Raw genomic sequence first — 17,300 nt, 5'->3', positions numbered from 1 at the left:
TGTGGTAGATGCGTTCGCGTTAACATTACATGGATCAGGCGAGCATGTACCACTGACTGAAGGAGAAGGGAGTGAGTGGTCCATGTTGAAAGCTCCAAGCCCTTGTCCACCTACACACTCAGGATAGGTCAAAGTTAGAGAATGGACACAACAGCATTCATTCCGAGCACGTTCAAGGTCTTGCAGTCTGTTTTTTGGATCATTTAATTTGCGTTCTTCGACTTCGGCATTTCTGATGAACACCAAACCGGGAAACGTTTCTGAACTGAAAATACCAAACCGTTTCGAGTACTAACCTCCCCAACATGGCCAACACATGCATCCACATACCATTCTACACAACATGCTGTTGGCTTTGGGCTGTCCCGCCGTCTGTGGCCAGGTCCCCGATCCTTGCCCTAGGCCATCGAGGTCCCCGGTCCCTGCCCTAGGCCATCGAGGTTCTCGGTCCCTGCCCTAGGCCATCGAGGTCCCTGGTCCCTGCCCTAGGCCATCGAGTTTCTCGGTCCCTGCCCTAGGCTATCGCGGTCCGCGGTCCCCACCCGAGGCCATCGAGGTCGTCACACGCTGTGCAGGCCAAATGCGTTATAAATCATGATGTGCTCGACACGCTTTTTAAAGTCCAGCGTCTTAGACATGTTAAGAAATCGCCAATACACATCGATTGCCAGCAGCGCTCCAGCGCAGCGACGACCTCGCTGCACAACTGAACGCCTCTGTCCCCCGCAGGTGAAGGTGTGGTTCCAAAACCGGCGCACCAAGCACAAACGGTCGACGACGGACGGCGAGGGCGGCGCCGCCGACGAGGCCGGCAAGGAGGCCGAGCAGCCGCTTGCCGGCTCCGGGTCCGACTCGGAGGACAATGCCAGCGTCGGCATCGACGTCACCAACTGAGTTGACGTCATCAACTGAGGAATATCTGGCGTCATCAGGTGAAGCAGCGGTACGGGATGGCGAATACCCACCGACGTCACCGAAGCGCCACTGTCGTCAGCTAAGGAAGGATGATGTCAGTGACTCAGCCGGCTTTTCTGCCGCTGTCGCCAGCTGAGGCATACCAGACGCCATCCTCACGAGCATCATCAGCGGAAGCATATCACAGACCGTGTAAACGTTGCCACCTGAAGCATGTCTGACGCCGCCAACTGGGCCAGCGACACCACCCGAGCCGGTGTCTTCAGCTGGGGCCTATGCGACGACACCGACTGAGGCGGCGTAACCTGCGCAGCGCTGTCATCGATAGGGGCATGTATGACGTTATCGTGTGACGTACCAGCCCGATGTCAGCACCAACGTCACTGGTGGAGAAGCGAGCAGACGTCTGTCAGCGTCACGGTCCGACACGACGTCAGACGCCTGTCAGCGTCACGGTCCGACACCACGTCAGGCGCCTGTCAGCGTCACGTTCCGACACCACGTCAGGCGCCTGTCAGCGTCAAGCTCCGACACGACGTCAGGCGCCTGTCAGCGTCACGGTCCGACACAGCGTCAGACGTCTGTCAGTGTCATGGTCCGACACCACGTCAGACGCCTGCCAGCGTCACGGTCCGACACGACGTCAGGCACCTGTTAGTGTCGCGGTCCGGCGCGACGTCGGACGTCTGTCAGTGTCATGGTCCGACATCATGTCAGACGCCTGTCATCAGCGTCAAGCTCCAACACGACGTCAGACGCCTGTTAGTGTCAAGCTCCAACACGACGTCAGGCACCTGTCAGCGTCAAGCTCCAACACGACGTCAGACGCCCGTCAGCGTCAAGCTCCAACACGACGTCAGACGCCTGTCATCAGCGTCAAGCTCCATCACGACGTCAGACGCCCGTCAGCGTCAAGCTCCATCACGACGTCAGACGCCCGTCAGCGTCAAGCTCCAACACGACGTCAGGCGCCTGTCAGCGTCACGGTCCGACGCGGCGTCAGACGTCTGTCAGTGTCATGGTCCGATACCACGTCAGACGCCTGTCATCAGCGTCACGGTCCGACACGGCGTCAGAGGTCTGTCAGTGTCACGGCTCGACACCATGTCAGACGCCTGTCAGTGTCACGGCCCGATGTGACGTCCAATGTCCCTGCCACACGTGGCGATGCCGTCGGCCGAGTCCGGTGGTTGTCCCTGCCGTAACCGCCTGGCGATGCGTGGCCGCGCCTACAGTGTGCGGAGGGTCTCATAATTCGCGGTCCTCAATGGCAGACAGGTTTTCTAGCACTTATGCTGTAACGCCTCGGACGGGGCATCACACTGGGCCTCTGTTATTATTCACACCTGGTCTTTTGGCTTTCATCATGTTGTGTGCGGTGACATTGCGCGCCAGTTTACGCAGGGATGAAACAACTTTTGAGCCAAAGACAGGTATAGCTCAAAGACCTATCCTCTTTTAGTTATCGGAATTTCAAGACCACATAAAACAGCATACGGTCTAAACTTAAAAAAATTATCTGTCAGCCTCATGACGGCACAGTGTCACACCTCTTCAAGTGAAAACCCTGAAGTCGTGCGTCTGCAGTCTTTTATTATAAAGTTATACGAATCAGCTTAATGGCCCAATGACTACGAGGAAAAACAAGGGCTTTCGGCCCCATGCCAGCTTCAGGTACCCGTGGGGTTGGGTGGGTGTTCGTACAAACCATTGGTACGAATCATTGTTAAACCCTGCATTGTTAAATCCTGCGACCCAGCCGGATGGCTTCTCGAACGGGTTCTGGATGTGACGAGTGTGGACAGTGTCGCCACTAAGTTGAGGTCAGTTAAAATTAAAGTTGTAGCAATTTACGGTCATGCTGTTGTTTGTGTGCACAAACTCCGCCTCCCGCCCCCGTTTAACATGGATCGCGGCACTTTTTTGGCTAGGTCATCCTCACGTGTTTTCAGGGCCGTGATCCTGAGCACGTTATGGGTCAGTGGAACCGTTTCCGCCACACGTCCCCATCAGACCATTACGTGATTATCAGGTGTTCATCCAATGCCTGCCGGGTGCTGCACCTGGCTTCTGCGCTGTTGATCGGACGCCTTTTTATTCTGCCAACAAAGCCAGCTTATAGCTTTTAGCGTACATTGTGTGCTCCGTTGAACATGCATCCTTTCAGATGTTTTTGATCCCCCCCCCCATGAGACAGGTCACATGTGTGCTGCATGGGACGGCGTGCTAGCAATTTCTTCACTGTCTGTCATTTCAAGCTGCTTTAAAGGCGAGTAGCGTACCTAAAAGTGATTTTAGAGTTTGACGACTGGAAAGCAGCACATCCTTTTCATTCAGTGCATGCCTTCCCTCTCACCAATCTGTCTTAACACTGCAATAATTCTGCAAAGTTTTGACCTCCAAAGTTTTGACCTTATAAATGTCGGAAATGAACAGCATACAGGGGTGGCCCAAGCTGCATCTCTTATAAGTTTTAAGGGAAAACAACGTTTTTCCATAAAAAATAGAGTTTCATAAGGAACAAGATCAAGATAGCGGTTGTAACGACATTTCTCTAGACATGACGTCATCAGCGCCAGATGGCGTTCCAGGATGTACGGTGATGCCACCACAAGCCTTCTTCAGGATCACATGATACCATGCTGTCCGTCTCTAGCATGTTAACATAAATAACTCAGCTATAGCTTTAACGTGTAAAACCAATTTTTCCTTGCTATCCATTTTAAGATATGCCGGCTTTTATCATACCATTAGACCGCTGGTTAAATGGAATACGCAGATACTCAAAATTGATAATGAGTTGAAGTGCATCGTGCTGTACTATTATACAACACCCTTGATTAAACGTTCTGTCCTTCCACAGGTATTAAAAACAATATAAGTTCCAACGCTAGTAATTACCAAGACAGCGGATTTTATAAGCAGTGGTATGCCTCTGACAATGAAATGCGCATTTGCAGCTAAATTAACTCAAAGATGTACATTCCATTTCAGGAAAGAAACCCGTACAATGCCTTTCATTCATAGCGTTACGTCCTAAGACCAAGTGCAAAAGGGGCAATATTTCAGGTGTTTCGGGTCTGCTGGGGCTGAACAGCCGCCTGTGGCACGATAATGCTCTATTCCCTCTGGGAACAATGTCATTGCAGAAATGTATGGCAGGTCCGATCATTTCAACGCCAGAAGCCGTTTGATTCGGAGCGTCACCTTGTCTCTGGGTCATACGGGGTCAATATCGGGCCAGCGTGGCGTGAAACGTCCCCCTTTCAAGCCGGGTCTGAAAACAAAGGCGGGATGGTGTATCAACGCCGTGCTCGTTCGTCGTCTGGAGACCTATGCAAACAGGTTGCAGGACCAAGCCTGAGCCTCGTCATGCGCTGAGGTCATGGGCATCTCCACAGGGCAGGCTTGCGTTTAAATGTCTGAGTCGATGGAACAGCCGCGCTCGCAGACTTCTAGAACTGAAGCGTGTCTTGTGCCGCCGGCTTTTCGCGCCAACGCTCTGAATTTTGATTGATTGGTTTATCCACGGCTGTTCCAATAACTGTCATCGACGAACGATGGTTGGGCCGGGCTCTGCCTATGCCCACACTGACCTTGACCTATGTTGTCGAGGGTCGGCGCATCGCTTGGTGAGAACAAGCGTAGGGTGCTGGAGAGACAAACACTGAATTTATTCGCACCGTTCAGAGAGTCCATGTCGGATGTGACCACCTGGCCCAGCCAGCTCAGCGTATAGTTTATTTGCTCCGACACCTGTGCGTTACGTTGTTCCTGAGTAGTGTGACACGTTGCTGCATCTGTAAACCAGTCTAATATTGATTTGCGAAGGTCGTCCGCATCGTATCACGTTGGGCGTCCACCATGAGCTCGTGTTAGGACCCCGTACAGTCACCTACCGCGGCGCCACCCGTGTGCATATGTAGTATTCATATACTGGTTGTGTCATGCATATATATTGGCGGTTGGCTCGTAGTTCCCGCCACCCTCCAGCGATTTGTCCTGATGCTATGTGTGTGTGTGATTGTCTGTGTGGGAGTGTACGTCTGTGTGTGTGTCGATGAACCCTGACAGAAAACTGACAATACAGTGTCGTACGATGTGGCATTTTCTGAGGGGGTTGTGGGAGCTTTAACGACTACCTCGCATGACAAATATTATAATGCGCATGCAACCAAACATCCGACGTCTTTTGGAAAAGTGAGCGGTTGAAGAAATGCGATGTGAAGACTAAGAGATCCCGATATATATATATATATATATATATATATATATATATATATATATATATATATAAGATCCCGACTAATAGATCCCGATATCACGAATGGCTGCTACCATCTATCTACCACGGTCAGGGAGGCTGACTACCGAGGACCAAGGGTGTCGCGCACGAGACTGGCGGGTTGGGGGATGGGGCATTGCGAGCTCATTTTTGCCATGCAACACCAGAGGAGTGATTTAGATGTCGTGATTGTTGGGGATGGTTCGCCCTGGCGTACCATCCGGTGGCACCGCCCGCGCCCGTAGCAGAACTGTCCCTGCTGCTGCACCCAGCGGGATATCGGTCATGCTACCATACGCAGAGCAGTCCTGCCTCCGCCGCTATACGCGGAGCCAGACTGTTACTATGGTTCACCCATTCATTGGTGCTATACGCAGAGCAGCCCTGTCTTTGCCGCTATACGCGGAGCCAGACTGTTACTATGGTTCACCCATTCACTGGTGCTATACGCAGAGCAGCCCCGTCTTTGTCGCCGTGCGCAGAGCTAGACTCTTACTATTTACGTTGATTCACTCACTCACTGATGTTGTACCAAAAGCGGACCTGGCCTTGCTGTTGTGCTCTTCCACATGCTGTCGTCCTGTCTATTCCACATGCCATTCTTGGGACCCTGCGGATGCGCCCGAAACCGAAATACCTGTGCTGCTGCACCCATGGAAGACCTGCGTACCTTGCACTAAGTACATTGCGACCTTGTACCCATGGAAGACCATGAAACGCCGCTGCTGTTTCCGACATCCATGGTACTGCACCAAACGATAAACTGCTCCTGCTGCAGAGCTCACAGGTGAACTGCTCCTGCTGCTGAGCTCACAGGTGAGCTGCTCCAGCTGCTGAGCTCACAGGTGAGCTTCTTCTGCTGCTGAGCTCACAGATGAGCTGCTCCTCCCGTTGAGCTCACAGGTGAGCTGTTCCTCCTGCTGAGCTCACAGGTGAACTAATCCCGCTGCTGAGCTCACAGGTGAGTTGTTCATGTTCCTGTTCCTGGCTGTTTCCTAATCTGCTGGACCCAGAGTGGAACTGGCCCTGTCAGGTGATCTGTCCTCAGTGCAAGACCGACCCTGCCGTGATTCTTTGAGTTGAACCGTCCTTGAAGCTGCATCCAGTACAGTACCGTGCCCGATGCTGCACCGGAATTTGAACTATGTCTGGAGCGGTATCCAGCGCGGAACCCTCCCTGATGTTGCACTGTGAGTTGAACCGTCCCTGTAAATGTATCCAGTGCAGAACCGCCCCTGTCGTTGCACCAAGAGTTGAGCCATCTCTGTAGCTGTATCCAGTGCAGGACCGGCCCCGTCGTTGCACGGTAAGCTGAACCGTCCCTGTAGATGTGCCCGGTGCGGGGCTGTCCCTGACCAGAGGCCGTATCACCGCCGGCTGGCCGCCGCTCCGCCGGACGCCGGCGCTTGTCTGCCATTCCGATCGGCGGCGGGCCGGTCCCACGTCCCGCCGCTGCCCGCCAGAAGGGTTACGGCCATTAATTTATAACCGATCACGCCGGCCAGGTGGACGCCGTTGAAATACCGGACCAGTGTTAACACGACATTCCTGGGCGAGTCAGTCAGCTGGCGGCGCGGCGGACGGCGGGACAGCTCGGTCGCGGTCTGGCCCGGACCCGACCGGACCCCGTCCGCCGGAGCGCAGCGTGATGACCGGAGCTGCAGCAGGACCGCCGCGGCCGCGCGGTCCAGCTGCCGCCAGCGTTCTAATGAACCGGGTGTTTTCGTGCGGGTGGTTTGCTGTAATCGAGGCCGTTGTTTTTCCTCATCCCCGCGTATCTGATGGGCTGACGGCAGATGTCTGAACTGATGTCGTCATTACATCGGACGTCAGTGCCGCAGTACAAGCACAACAGGATAACGCGGAACAACAGCCGGGCAGTCCGACGCACGCACGATGGCTCGCATGTCCGAATTCCTTCGAACGCCAGACACGCAACTTGCACCAGACTGACGACGTTCAAAGTCAAAAGCAGGAAAAAACGTCGGGTGGCGGGCGAAGTTCAAGGCAAGAACTTTCTCAGCCTCGAGCCAGCCACGCACAGCCGCGGAACAACGAGAGAGTGCAGCAGCCTGCGTACGCCGCGAATCAGTTGCCGAGTGCTGGGTCTTCTCGTGATTGGCAGGTAGTTTTAAACGACCAATTGTCACAACACGCCGTCCTCGCCCCGACGCGTGTGTCGTGTGTATGGTGAACGCAGCGATGTGGAGCTTGCCACGGCTGCGGACTGCACCTGCGGACGGGCGGACGGATGGAGAGCCGTTTCCGCCAGAGAGCCGTGCCCGCCAGAGAGCCCCGTCAGAGAGCCGTGCCCGCCAGAGAGTCCCGCCAGAGGGCCCCGCAAGAGAGCCCCGCCAGAGAGCCCCCCCCCCCCCGCCAGAGAGCCGTGCCCACCACAGACCCCGCCAGAGAGCCGTGCCCGCCACAGAGCCCCGCCAAAGGGCCGTTTCTGTCAGCCGTGCCCGCCGCCTGTTTGGCTGATAAGCGGTCTGCGCGCCGGTTAACCGCTCCTCCTATTTGAATAGAATGGTGTAGGGCTGACGGCACCCCGGGCCAGATAGATAGATCCAGATGGATCTGCCTCAACTGCTAATTTTCTCCCTCGAGACCATAAACTTAACTGACACAATGGGCCTTCATCATCAAAGGATCACCGATGGTAATTACTTATGCGTCCCTCATAATTTCTTTTGTACCCCAAATCCAATTAATACGCCCTTAACAGTGCATAAAAAGGATTTGTAGTCGGGCCGGGTTTGTTCGGGACAGCGTTTCTGGCCAGTAAACACCGTTCCAGACGTCGTCTTTGTAATCGGGAACACAATGAAGCCTTGTAGAGGGGCTGAACCATTTGCCCCACAGGTGTACAGCAAACACCTCGTTACAAGCCATTAACACTGGGCATATTTCAATAGGCGGCTCGTTGGGCGGTGTCGGTCGCCGCTCGGGGCGAGTTTTTATCGCCGCTGAGCTCGGTGCGGTGCGTGGCCTTCCGAGCCGCTGTTGCCGAGCCCACGGGCCCGATGGAGACGCCACCGACGCACACGCGCTCAGCGGGCGGTCCCCTCCGTGGGCGCCACGGCCTCAGGTCATGTCAGGCCAGGTCGCGTGGAACCAGGTCGCAGCCGGCCCGTCGAACCGCCACCAGAACCCGTTTTCGACCGCAGGTGCAGCCCGCATGGCGCGGTCGGCGGCAAACAAAAACCGGGCGCCAGCCGCTCCCGGGCATACCGGCTCCGACCCGTCATGCTAATCCCGGTAGGTTTACAGCGTTCATCGCGTGTCCTCCCAGGTCAGGGCTCCGAGCGGAGCCGGCACGCGGAGCAGGCTCCCGTCTGCAGTCTGGAGGGGAGCCAGGCTCCCTCCATCAGCCGGGGCACGAGTATCGCGCTTGAGACGCCAGTTGGACGTGACCCCACTTCCAAAGAGCCTTTTGCAGATTTGAGGGAAAACCAGCTGATAATGAGAGACGGCCGTGCGCTCCGATTGGAGAGTAAATACGGCGTGTGCTAATAACAAGGTGTGAAGAACGGCGATTGGCCCGACGCTCGTCCGTCATCGGAGGCCTGGCTAACGAGCGGGGCTCGCGACAGCACCCTGATCATAACGGGTGCCGCCGAAAATACGGCCCGGCCCTCTGCACCGCTACTCAGTACTTTGGTGGCATTAATTGCTAGAAATGGCTGTCCGACATTATGGTGTATTATTCAAATATGGCCGCCATAGAGCCGGGAAATCAAGCGCACGACCAGGCCGAATTAACGATGGAGAACAAAGACTGATGACGTACGGCGAAGGCCACGCGTATTAATTCACATTAGCATGAAATCTTGATTGATTCGATAGCTCAATTTGCATGGGCTGGCAATTATACCCGTGATTGAGTTGGCTCACGCAGCGGGCGAACATGAGGGGCGGGAGCAGAGGAAGGCGATGACGTGGCGACAGACCTGGAACTCTACAGCAGAGGGCGCCGGCGAGCTCGGGGACCACGCCCGGCAATTTACGAACGGACGGCTAAGGCCAAGCAGCCTGGCGTCCAGCCCCAAAGGCATTTCGCACCGAGCCTACGTTGTAGACCGCTGTGGAACAGCTGCCGCAAAGCGATAGAAAGGACCATGTGGAGGACTATACGATACACGCCCAATGCTATGTGGCACAACGAACAAGTTATCCAGAAGCCCTCGGCGGAGACAGCTGAGCGTGCCACGTGCGGAGAAGTCCCCTGACAGGCGGAGAGCGCCTACTTGGGGCACCGCGTGCGACGCAGCTGGGCGCGCGCGCGCCGCTGCGCGCTGTAGTAGACACCGGGCGAGCCGCGCTCCGCCGGCGGCGGCACCTGCACGGCCGCCGACGCGCCGGTAGCGCTGGAGACGCGCGCCGCCGCTGCTATTGGCTCCTCCGGCACCACATTGCTACGCAGCCGGAAGTCGGCAAGCGCGGTGGCCAGCTCTGCCTTCTTCTCGGCCTGCTGGCGCTGCGCGTCCACCAGCTCGCGACGCAGCGTCAGCAGACGGTCCTGGCTGTCGGCCAGCTGGCCGGCCAGGTCGCGCAGCCGGTGCTGCAGCTGGCGCTCGTCGGTGCTCAGCACCACGTTGTCGTCGGCGTCGTAATGCTCGCCCTGCACGTGCCGCTCCGCCTGCAGCAGCTGGAGGTCGGTCAGCAGGCCACCCTGCTGGCAGCGCTGCCCACGCAGCTGGCGCGCAAGCGTCGCGTACTGTTGGTGGCGCTCAGCAATGGTGCGCTGCCACTGGTCCAGTTCGGCCTGCAGCTGGGCGCCGTTCGGCAGCTGGCGCAGCGCCTCCTGACTGCCGGCGGCGGTCGCCTCGGTCGGCAGCGGCACCGGCGTCTCCTCGGCCGGCTCGTCCGGCAGGCTGGCCGGCGGCGAGGCCGGCCGCTCCGAGGGAGTCGGGCGCGCCGCGCCGCCGCCGCGGCCGCGCGCGCGCACCGACATGGCCACGGCAGCGGCGGCCGGCCGCCCGTCAGCCACGCCGGCGCCGAAGCCGGGCCCGCTCTGATCCGCGCCGGCGGCGCCAGCCGACACCTGCCGCTCGTCACGTCGGCTGCGCTCGCCGGTCGTCGTGCGGTCGTCGTCGGCCGGCTCCCGGTTGACGCGGCCGCGGCTGGTCTTGCGCTTGCTGCCGCGCTCCCGGCCGTGAGACGGCAGGCTCGGCCGGTGGTCGGTGGACGCCGCCGGCTGCTGCCCGGCGGCCAGCTGCTGCTGCAGCTGCTGCATCTGCTGCTGCATCTGCTGCTGCATGTCGGCGGTCACCTCGGCCCGCAACGCGCCCTCCCGCTGGAGCTGGACAGTCTTCACCGATTCCAGCACCGCCTGCGACGTGCGGAGCAACGGCAGAGTTACCCGTGATACTGACACTCAGCTGCGAAAGGCAATGCCAGTGTTACCCGTAACACTGACACTCAGTTGTGCAAGGCAATGGCAGTGTTGCCCGTGACACTGACACTCAGCTGTGTAAGGCAATGGCAGTGTTACCCGTGACACTGACACTCAGCTGTGCAAGGCAATGGCAGTGTGACTCGTGACACTGACACTCAGCTGTGTAAGGCAATGGCAGTGTTACCCGTGACACTGACACTCAGCTGTGCAAGGCAATGGCAGTGTTACTCGTGACACTGACACTCAGCTGTGCAAGGCAATGGCAGTGTTTCCCGTGACACTGACACTCAGCTGTGCAAGGCAATGGCAGTACACTGTGACACTACTCAGCTGTGCAAGGCAATGACAGTGTTACCCGTGACACTGACACTCAGCTGTGCGAGGCAATGTCAGTGTTACCCGTGACACTGACACTCAGCTGTGCAAGGCGATGACAGTGCTACCCGCAACATCCACACACATCTGCACATGCCACTGGCATTAAGTTACAACTCTGCCCTACTGCACTCCTACCAAGTTAAACAAATTAATAATGCTGAGAAGCACATGTGACGCCACTGATGCAAGGTGATATCATAACCGCACCGTGCTCAGAGTTACTCTGACACTGGGCTGCACGACTGACACAGTGACACAGACACCTGAGGCTGACATTTGCGCACGGTGTTAACATTACGATACATCGTTGAGCGGTCACGCATGGAGCGGACGCTGTGCTAGATATCTGGAGGGATCGTGAGATGTGATGCCCCATCACTGACATCGACGTACGCATGGCAGTGCCACTGAACTTCACGTGCTATTGACACTGATTTACACTCGATACTGATATTGAACTTCTTGTGGGCTTTTTTGCAAGACATTCTAACACAGGTTTCGTTACAAAACCGACAACCAGTGCAAATAATACAGACACTGCCAATAGGGGCCACGCATCTCTGGCAATGTCAGTGACACATGACATTGGCGATAAATTGGACACGGCAGTAGCACTGAGCTACGCATGACACTGACACTGAGTGCCACACGATACTGATACTCAGTAACTCGTGACACGCGATACCGATGCTAAGTTTCTCATGACACTGACACTGAGTTACGCTTGACACTGACGCTGCATTATACATGACAATGAGAGATGTCAATCCTTGGCGGACTTGCAAGACATTTTGGGACTATTAATTTCACGTATTCGGAATGCATTAAAACAAACCCGGTAAGTTGACCAGTCACCATGAGCTCCTTCCATGCGTGTTCACAGTGAAGCGGTTGTTACGGCGGCGTTCATGACAGCAGTGCATGGACGGGCGCACTTAAACAACGCCTATCTATAGTGCATGTCAAGACATTTCCATAAGACCTTCCATGGTCCGCCAAACGTAACTGAGGACATACCGACGGTGGACGCGCCTGCGCCCATTTACGGTGTTACCCAGGCCACATGCGATGGGACGGTATCGATTCATTGCATTACATATGCCTGGTGCTATATCAGTTGATGTCCCGGAAGTCATGGTGGGGGTCATCAAGGGGACAAACAAAGCCATCGGCGTGCGGAGTCAGGCGTACCACGCGCGTCCCGCACCTCGATCTGCTTGACGCTGACGATCTGGATGTTGTCGAGCTGGCCGTCCAGGTAGAGCTGCACCTGCTGCTCGACCGTGGCGCGCTCCTGGTGCGACAGCTCGCCGTGCAGCTTGGGCGCGCGCCGCGCCATCATGTCCTGCATGAACAGCTCCTGCTGCAGGCTCACCAGGTCCTTCTGCGGGGGCAAACACAGCAGGCGGCTCAGCAGGGGCGCAGTCAAGCAGGAACGCGGGAGGGAAGCGGCGGGGCCGCAGGTCGGACCGAAAAATTCGGGCGCTTCATCATAGATGGCAAGAAAATCCTGAATGTGCCGCCGATGCGGGTCAGCCAAGAGCTCGACGGGGAGCCGAGGTGGGGGAAGGGGTAGGGATGTGAGGCTTGAGTCTTCAAGGTCATACACCGTACCTACGCCACTAGGTCGCAGTGCTCACCTAAACGAGCCTCAGTATTCGATGTTTTTTGCTACGCTAGGGTGTCTCGCTGTTCGCATAGGCAAGCCTTAGTGTTCGAGGCCTCTTACCACGCCTGAGTGTTTCGATGTTCGAAAGGGCAATACTCGTGTTCGATGCTTCTTGCCGCCCTGTGACGTCTCCATGTTTGCGTGGGCGGGGCTCGGTGCCCTGGGGCCTGCCCAAATCAGAAGTTTCCAAATCAGAAGTTTCCAAATCAGAAGTTTCCAAATCAGAAGTTTCCAATGCCCGCGCCGGGCAGCGGTGCACAGAGGCGCACACTTTTCTCGCAGGCTAGGTTCCCGGGGCAACTCAAGCGAGCAGTTCACCGAGCCCAGCTCAGACCAGTGCAGCAACGCAAACTGCGCAGAACGGCAAAACAAACAGCGCGCCTCTGAGTCAGACGTCGCGGCTCTGAGGCTCTGAGGTACAGCTCTGAGATGGCGGATTCGGGCCCGCCGCTGGACGACACTGGGGAATGTTCAGATGGAGCCGGCGCCCGACGCCACCGAGGGTAACTCGGCCAAGCCGGCGCGCGGGCGATAGGTGATAATTTACACGGATCCGACGCTGGGTGAGAATAATGATAATTTCACTCGCCACGGCGCCAGGCTACACTGGGGATAATTCAGACAGACCCGGCGCCTCGCAGTAGTGGGGATAATTCACACAAACCGAAGCCGTGCGACAGTCGGGGTAGTTCAAACACACACCGAAGCAGGCGACAGCCGGGATAATTCACACAATAGAAGCCGGGCGACAGTCGGGGTAGTTCACAACACCGAAGCCAGGCGACGGCCGGGATAATTCACACAAACAATAGAAGCCGGGCGACAGTCGGGGTAGTTCACACGCACCGAAGCTGGGCAACCGTGGGTTAGTTCACACGCACCGAAGCCCGGGCGACAGTCGGGGTAGTTCACACGCACCCGAAGCCGGGCGACAGTCGGGGTAGTTCACACAAACAGAAGCCGGCGACAGTCGGGTAGTAGTTCACACGACCGAAGCCGGGCGACAGTCGGGGTAGTTCACACGCACCGAAGCCGGGCGACAGTCGGGGTAGTCACACAAACAGAAGCCGGGCGACAGTCGGGGTAGTTCACACGCACCGAAGCCGGGCAACAGTCGGGGTAGTTCACACAAACAGAAGCCGGGCGACAGTCGGGGTAGTTCCACGCACCGAAGCCAGGCGACAGCCGGGATAATTCACACAAATAGAAGCCGGGCGACAGTCAAGATAATTCACACGCACCGAAGCTGGGCGAGGGTGGGGATGATCAGACACCCCGGACGTCAGGGCGAAGCTGGTGGTTTACCACACCGTCAGGACTCCAGCGGTGTAGATCCAGCGGCGAACCTCGGAGCCGCTGGACCAGAGGGCCGTGTTTGGCTGCTATCGTCAGCTACCAAGGACGCGCGCGCTCCTGCGCCCTGGGCGGCCAGCTTGACGTCATTAGAGACCCCCCACCTGGAGGAGACCATCTCTGGGACCTTGTTCCGCCCTGGGCGTGTGCTGGTTATGTCGCTGATAGGACCGTTGTTGTCAATCGCTTGTCCAATTTCCCCCAAACGATTGTCATGCTGTGACATCCGTCCTCACGCAAAGTGCCGACGCTGTGCCTGTAAACCGCGAGGCCGCCCATACCGTGGCTCCATGTCGGCCAGCAGCACGCTACTGAGTGAGGTCGTGACGCAGTCAGCTGGCTCCTGCCTGTCCGAGCTGTCAGCCCTCGAAACAAGGCCGATCTGGCAGTCCATGACAGATATCTGACTGGTTGGCAATGACCATGATTAGGTGAAAAGCGTGAATGGCTTTTGATAACATTTGAATGTATCTGATTGGCTGTTGAAGACAATACTTGATGAATCCTCGCTCGGTTGTAAATATGCATTTCAAACGTCTGTGCAATGTTCCAAATTTCATCCCACTAGTGCCAGGGGTGACGGAATCGATAGGTAGGTCGGAAACCCTCCATCTTTGGTAAATAAATATAACCTTTACCCTGCAGCACTCCTTCGGTATAGACGGGGCGAATCGCTTCTGCCATCCAACGACCCGGGCGGTTCGCTGAAGCTGGCTACTTCGCCACTCACTGTGCCCACGTTGTGAATGTACAGGCTTCTGAACGAACTCTCTGAATAACCCGTGTCTTTACACGGAAGTTTCTTCATCTATACCGCTTTATTGATCGCACCTAACCTATGTGCCGGTCTCCGTGGCAACGAGAGCCCGTGGCCTGACACTGGCGTTTCTCCGATGACATTGACGCATGTCATGTCAGCGCACGCAGCGCCTGGCTGACACCCGGTCCAATTCTCTGGGCTCACGCTAACGGTTCAGGTTCAGCGGCAGTTCCGCAAAGGCTCTACATATCCCGAATTTCAGAGGCCAGCGTGGTGGCCCAGCAACACATTCAGCGTCGTGATAAAAATGACGCTGATGTATGCCTTTGTTCACTTGCAAATCGGGCTTTAATTGCCGACTGCTGGCTTTCCAAAGCATGTGTTCCATGCCATTTTTGGCCACTATTGCATGATCCGGCAGTTTTACAAAACAACCTCTGCTGCTGAACCATTGTTCGGAATATAAAAAAATCATTGGAATCCTCATGGAGTTGCAGAAAGACTACTGTAGGGCAACCGGAAAGTCCACCCCAAGTGCCTCTAGTGTAATCAAAATACATGATGCGCAGAAAAGTAGGGTCAGTAGATCTTAGGAAGGAAATCCCACCAATGTCTATCTCTCCATCTCCCTCATAAAACAGATGGCATGTACGGGTGGTGTCAGTAGCCACCGGACCTGCGTACCCTCGCAACTGTTTCCGAGTGTTGAACGCGTGCCTCGTACAATCATGCCCAGTATGACTCTGCTATTTGGCGCTGCGACCAGCCGGTAGTGCTTGACACGGCCACCTTAAAATCTGTGGCGTAAGCAAGCGAAGCTTCGGAGCCGTGCCCCCTTCGCCCCCTGGGATGACTGGGCCCACTGGAGCTGTCGGTCGTAGTATGCCCTTGCAGTTGAAACGCCCAAAAGGCTTTTAATGCATACAAACGGTCCCGAGGCCTCCAAATAGTATCTCAAGCCTAAAAAGGTCCTTTCAGTCACGAAACAGGGCCCCTAGAGAGGAGCCTCTCGTTTGAAAGCAACTCGATTTGGCCGTTTCTAGGAAAGATCCTGAATGCCTCACCGTCCGCAGTGACTTAAGACCGTTTGCGTTTAGCATATTAAAAGATAGTGTGACGATTAATATTATTAAAGATGACTAAAATTAGTGATCGTGGTTGCTGGTTTTGCTGGAATCAGCAGCATTTCAGGCACCATTGACTGAGGTCATGTGCTGTATCCTCCTTCCACATTTTCACATCAGGGCCGCCCCTCTCGGAGAAGGGATGTGTATTGCACACAAGTTATGCACCAATTCTAGGCTTGACGTGACGCGGAGACGTGGGATGAGATGAAGACAAACGCTGAGCTGAATCATTGCCACCTCACCAGTCTGCTAAACACTGCTTTTATTTAGTTTAGGCTGCGTGGTGCCGCCAGAGGTGCAGCCAACGATGGATGGCGCCCCTTCCCCCCCCCCCCCCCCTTAAGCCGGCGCTCTTTTAACTCCGTAGATGTAGATAGTTCCCAACAGAAGGATAAAAACCAGCGTGGTGAATCGTCACTCAAAGCTCTGCCCCCCCGCCCCGCACTAAAAAAAAACCTGGCTTGCATCCGGAAGTGCGCCATTGTGCTGTTTACGCATTGCCTTGTTTTTAATGGAAAGCACAACCTCATCGTGCCTCATTAATATTCGTGGGTAAAGCACAAACATTCAACACTTTTCGGAAATCACCTTAACACATCCGAGCCTGACCCTATGCTTAGGACACCCTGTGTACAGGCGGCACAGAAACCCGGACGGATGCCCACCCTTAGTCGTGTGAGCGTCCGCGCCTTTTCGGGATAGGTTACTCGCATCCTGCAGAAGCCATGGTTTGCCGTGTTCAAAGCGTCCTGTAGATCTGTGTCAGACCTCGGCAGCTAGGTTAGATATGACACTGAAGACCTTTGTCAGGTCTCGGCAGCTAGGTTAGATATGACACTGAAGACCCGTGTCAGGTCTCGGCAGCTAGGTTAGATATGACACTGAAGACCTTTGTCAGGTCTCGGCAGCTAGATTACATATGGCACTGAAGATCTGTGTCAGACCTCGGCAGCTAGGTTAGATATGACACTGAAGACTTGTGTCAGGTCTCGGCAGCTAGGTTAGATATGACACTGAAGGCCCGTGTCAGGTCTCGGCAGCTAGATTAGATATGGCACTGAAGATCTGTGTCAGACCTCGGCAGCTAGGTTAGATATAGCACTAAAGATCTGTGTCAGACCTCGGCAGCTAGGTTAGATATGACACTGAAGACCTGTGTCAGGCCTCGGCAGCTGGGTCAGTAAAATTGATTGTCTTTGCGTGGCAAACATGCTGCTCGCAATACGACGTCTGGTCAAAACAGTTGATTTCTTCCATTATCAGGGTTGTGACTGGCAGTACCAGATCTCTCATAGTCTGAGTCAGGGATGTAGTAAAAAAAGAGGGCTAATGGGGTCATGCCCTCCACTGCCCTCGGCCAAAATGTTTACACTTAAAACCGGGCAATTGGGAAGGAATAAGTCCAACGTCGTAAT

General features: G+C 55.8%; 2 protein-coding genes across 2 annotated transcripts in view; one reads left to right on the top strand and one right to left on the bottom strand.

Moving 5' to 3' along the window:
* The window catches only part of LOC119111247 (homeotic protein empty spiracles), a 55,464-nt gene extending 50,457 nt beyond the window's left edge, over positions 1-5,007 (top strand). The window contains exon 4 of the mRNA XM_037235068.1: positions 730-5,007. Within this exon, the coding sequence (XP_037090963.1) occupies positions 730-894 (165 nt within the window). The 3' untranslated portion in view covers positions 895-5,007. The remainder of the gene's footprint in view (positions 1-729) is intronic.
* Positions 5,008-9,443: 4,436 nt separating this feature from the next.
* LOC119111246 (kinesin-like protein KIF9) overlaps positions 9,444-17,300 on the bottom strand; it is a 32,528-nt gene continuing 24,671 nt past the window's right edge. The window contains exons 7-11 of the mRNA XM_037235066.1: positions 12,184-12,360; positions 10,390-10,532; positions 10,191-10,338; positions 9,757-9,971; positions 9,444-9,495 (exon numbers count right to left, since the gene is read on the bottom strand). Coding sequence (XP_037090961.1) covers positions 9,444-9,495; positions 9,757-9,971; positions 10,191-10,338; positions 10,390-10,532; positions 12,184-12,360 — 735 coding nt within the window. The remainder of the gene's footprint in view (positions 9,496-9,756; positions 9,972-10,190; positions 10,339-10,389; positions 10,533-12,183; positions 12,361-17,300) is intronic.

This window comes from Pollicipes pollicipes, unplaced genomic scaffold (genome assembly GCF_011947565.3).
Source record: "Pollicipes pollicipes isolate AB1234 unplaced genomic scaffold, Ppol_2.1 Scaffold_7261;HRSCAF=8764_pilon_pilon_pilon, whole genome shotgun sequence".
In the NCBI taxonomy this organism is placed as follows: domain Eukaryota; kingdom Metazoa; phylum Arthropoda; class Thecostraca; order Pollicipedomorpha; family Pollicipedidae; genus Pollicipes; species Pollicipes pollicipes.
The sequence above is the reverse complement of the archived record's forward strand: the minus strand, read 5'-3'. Positions and strand labels throughout refer to the sequence as shown.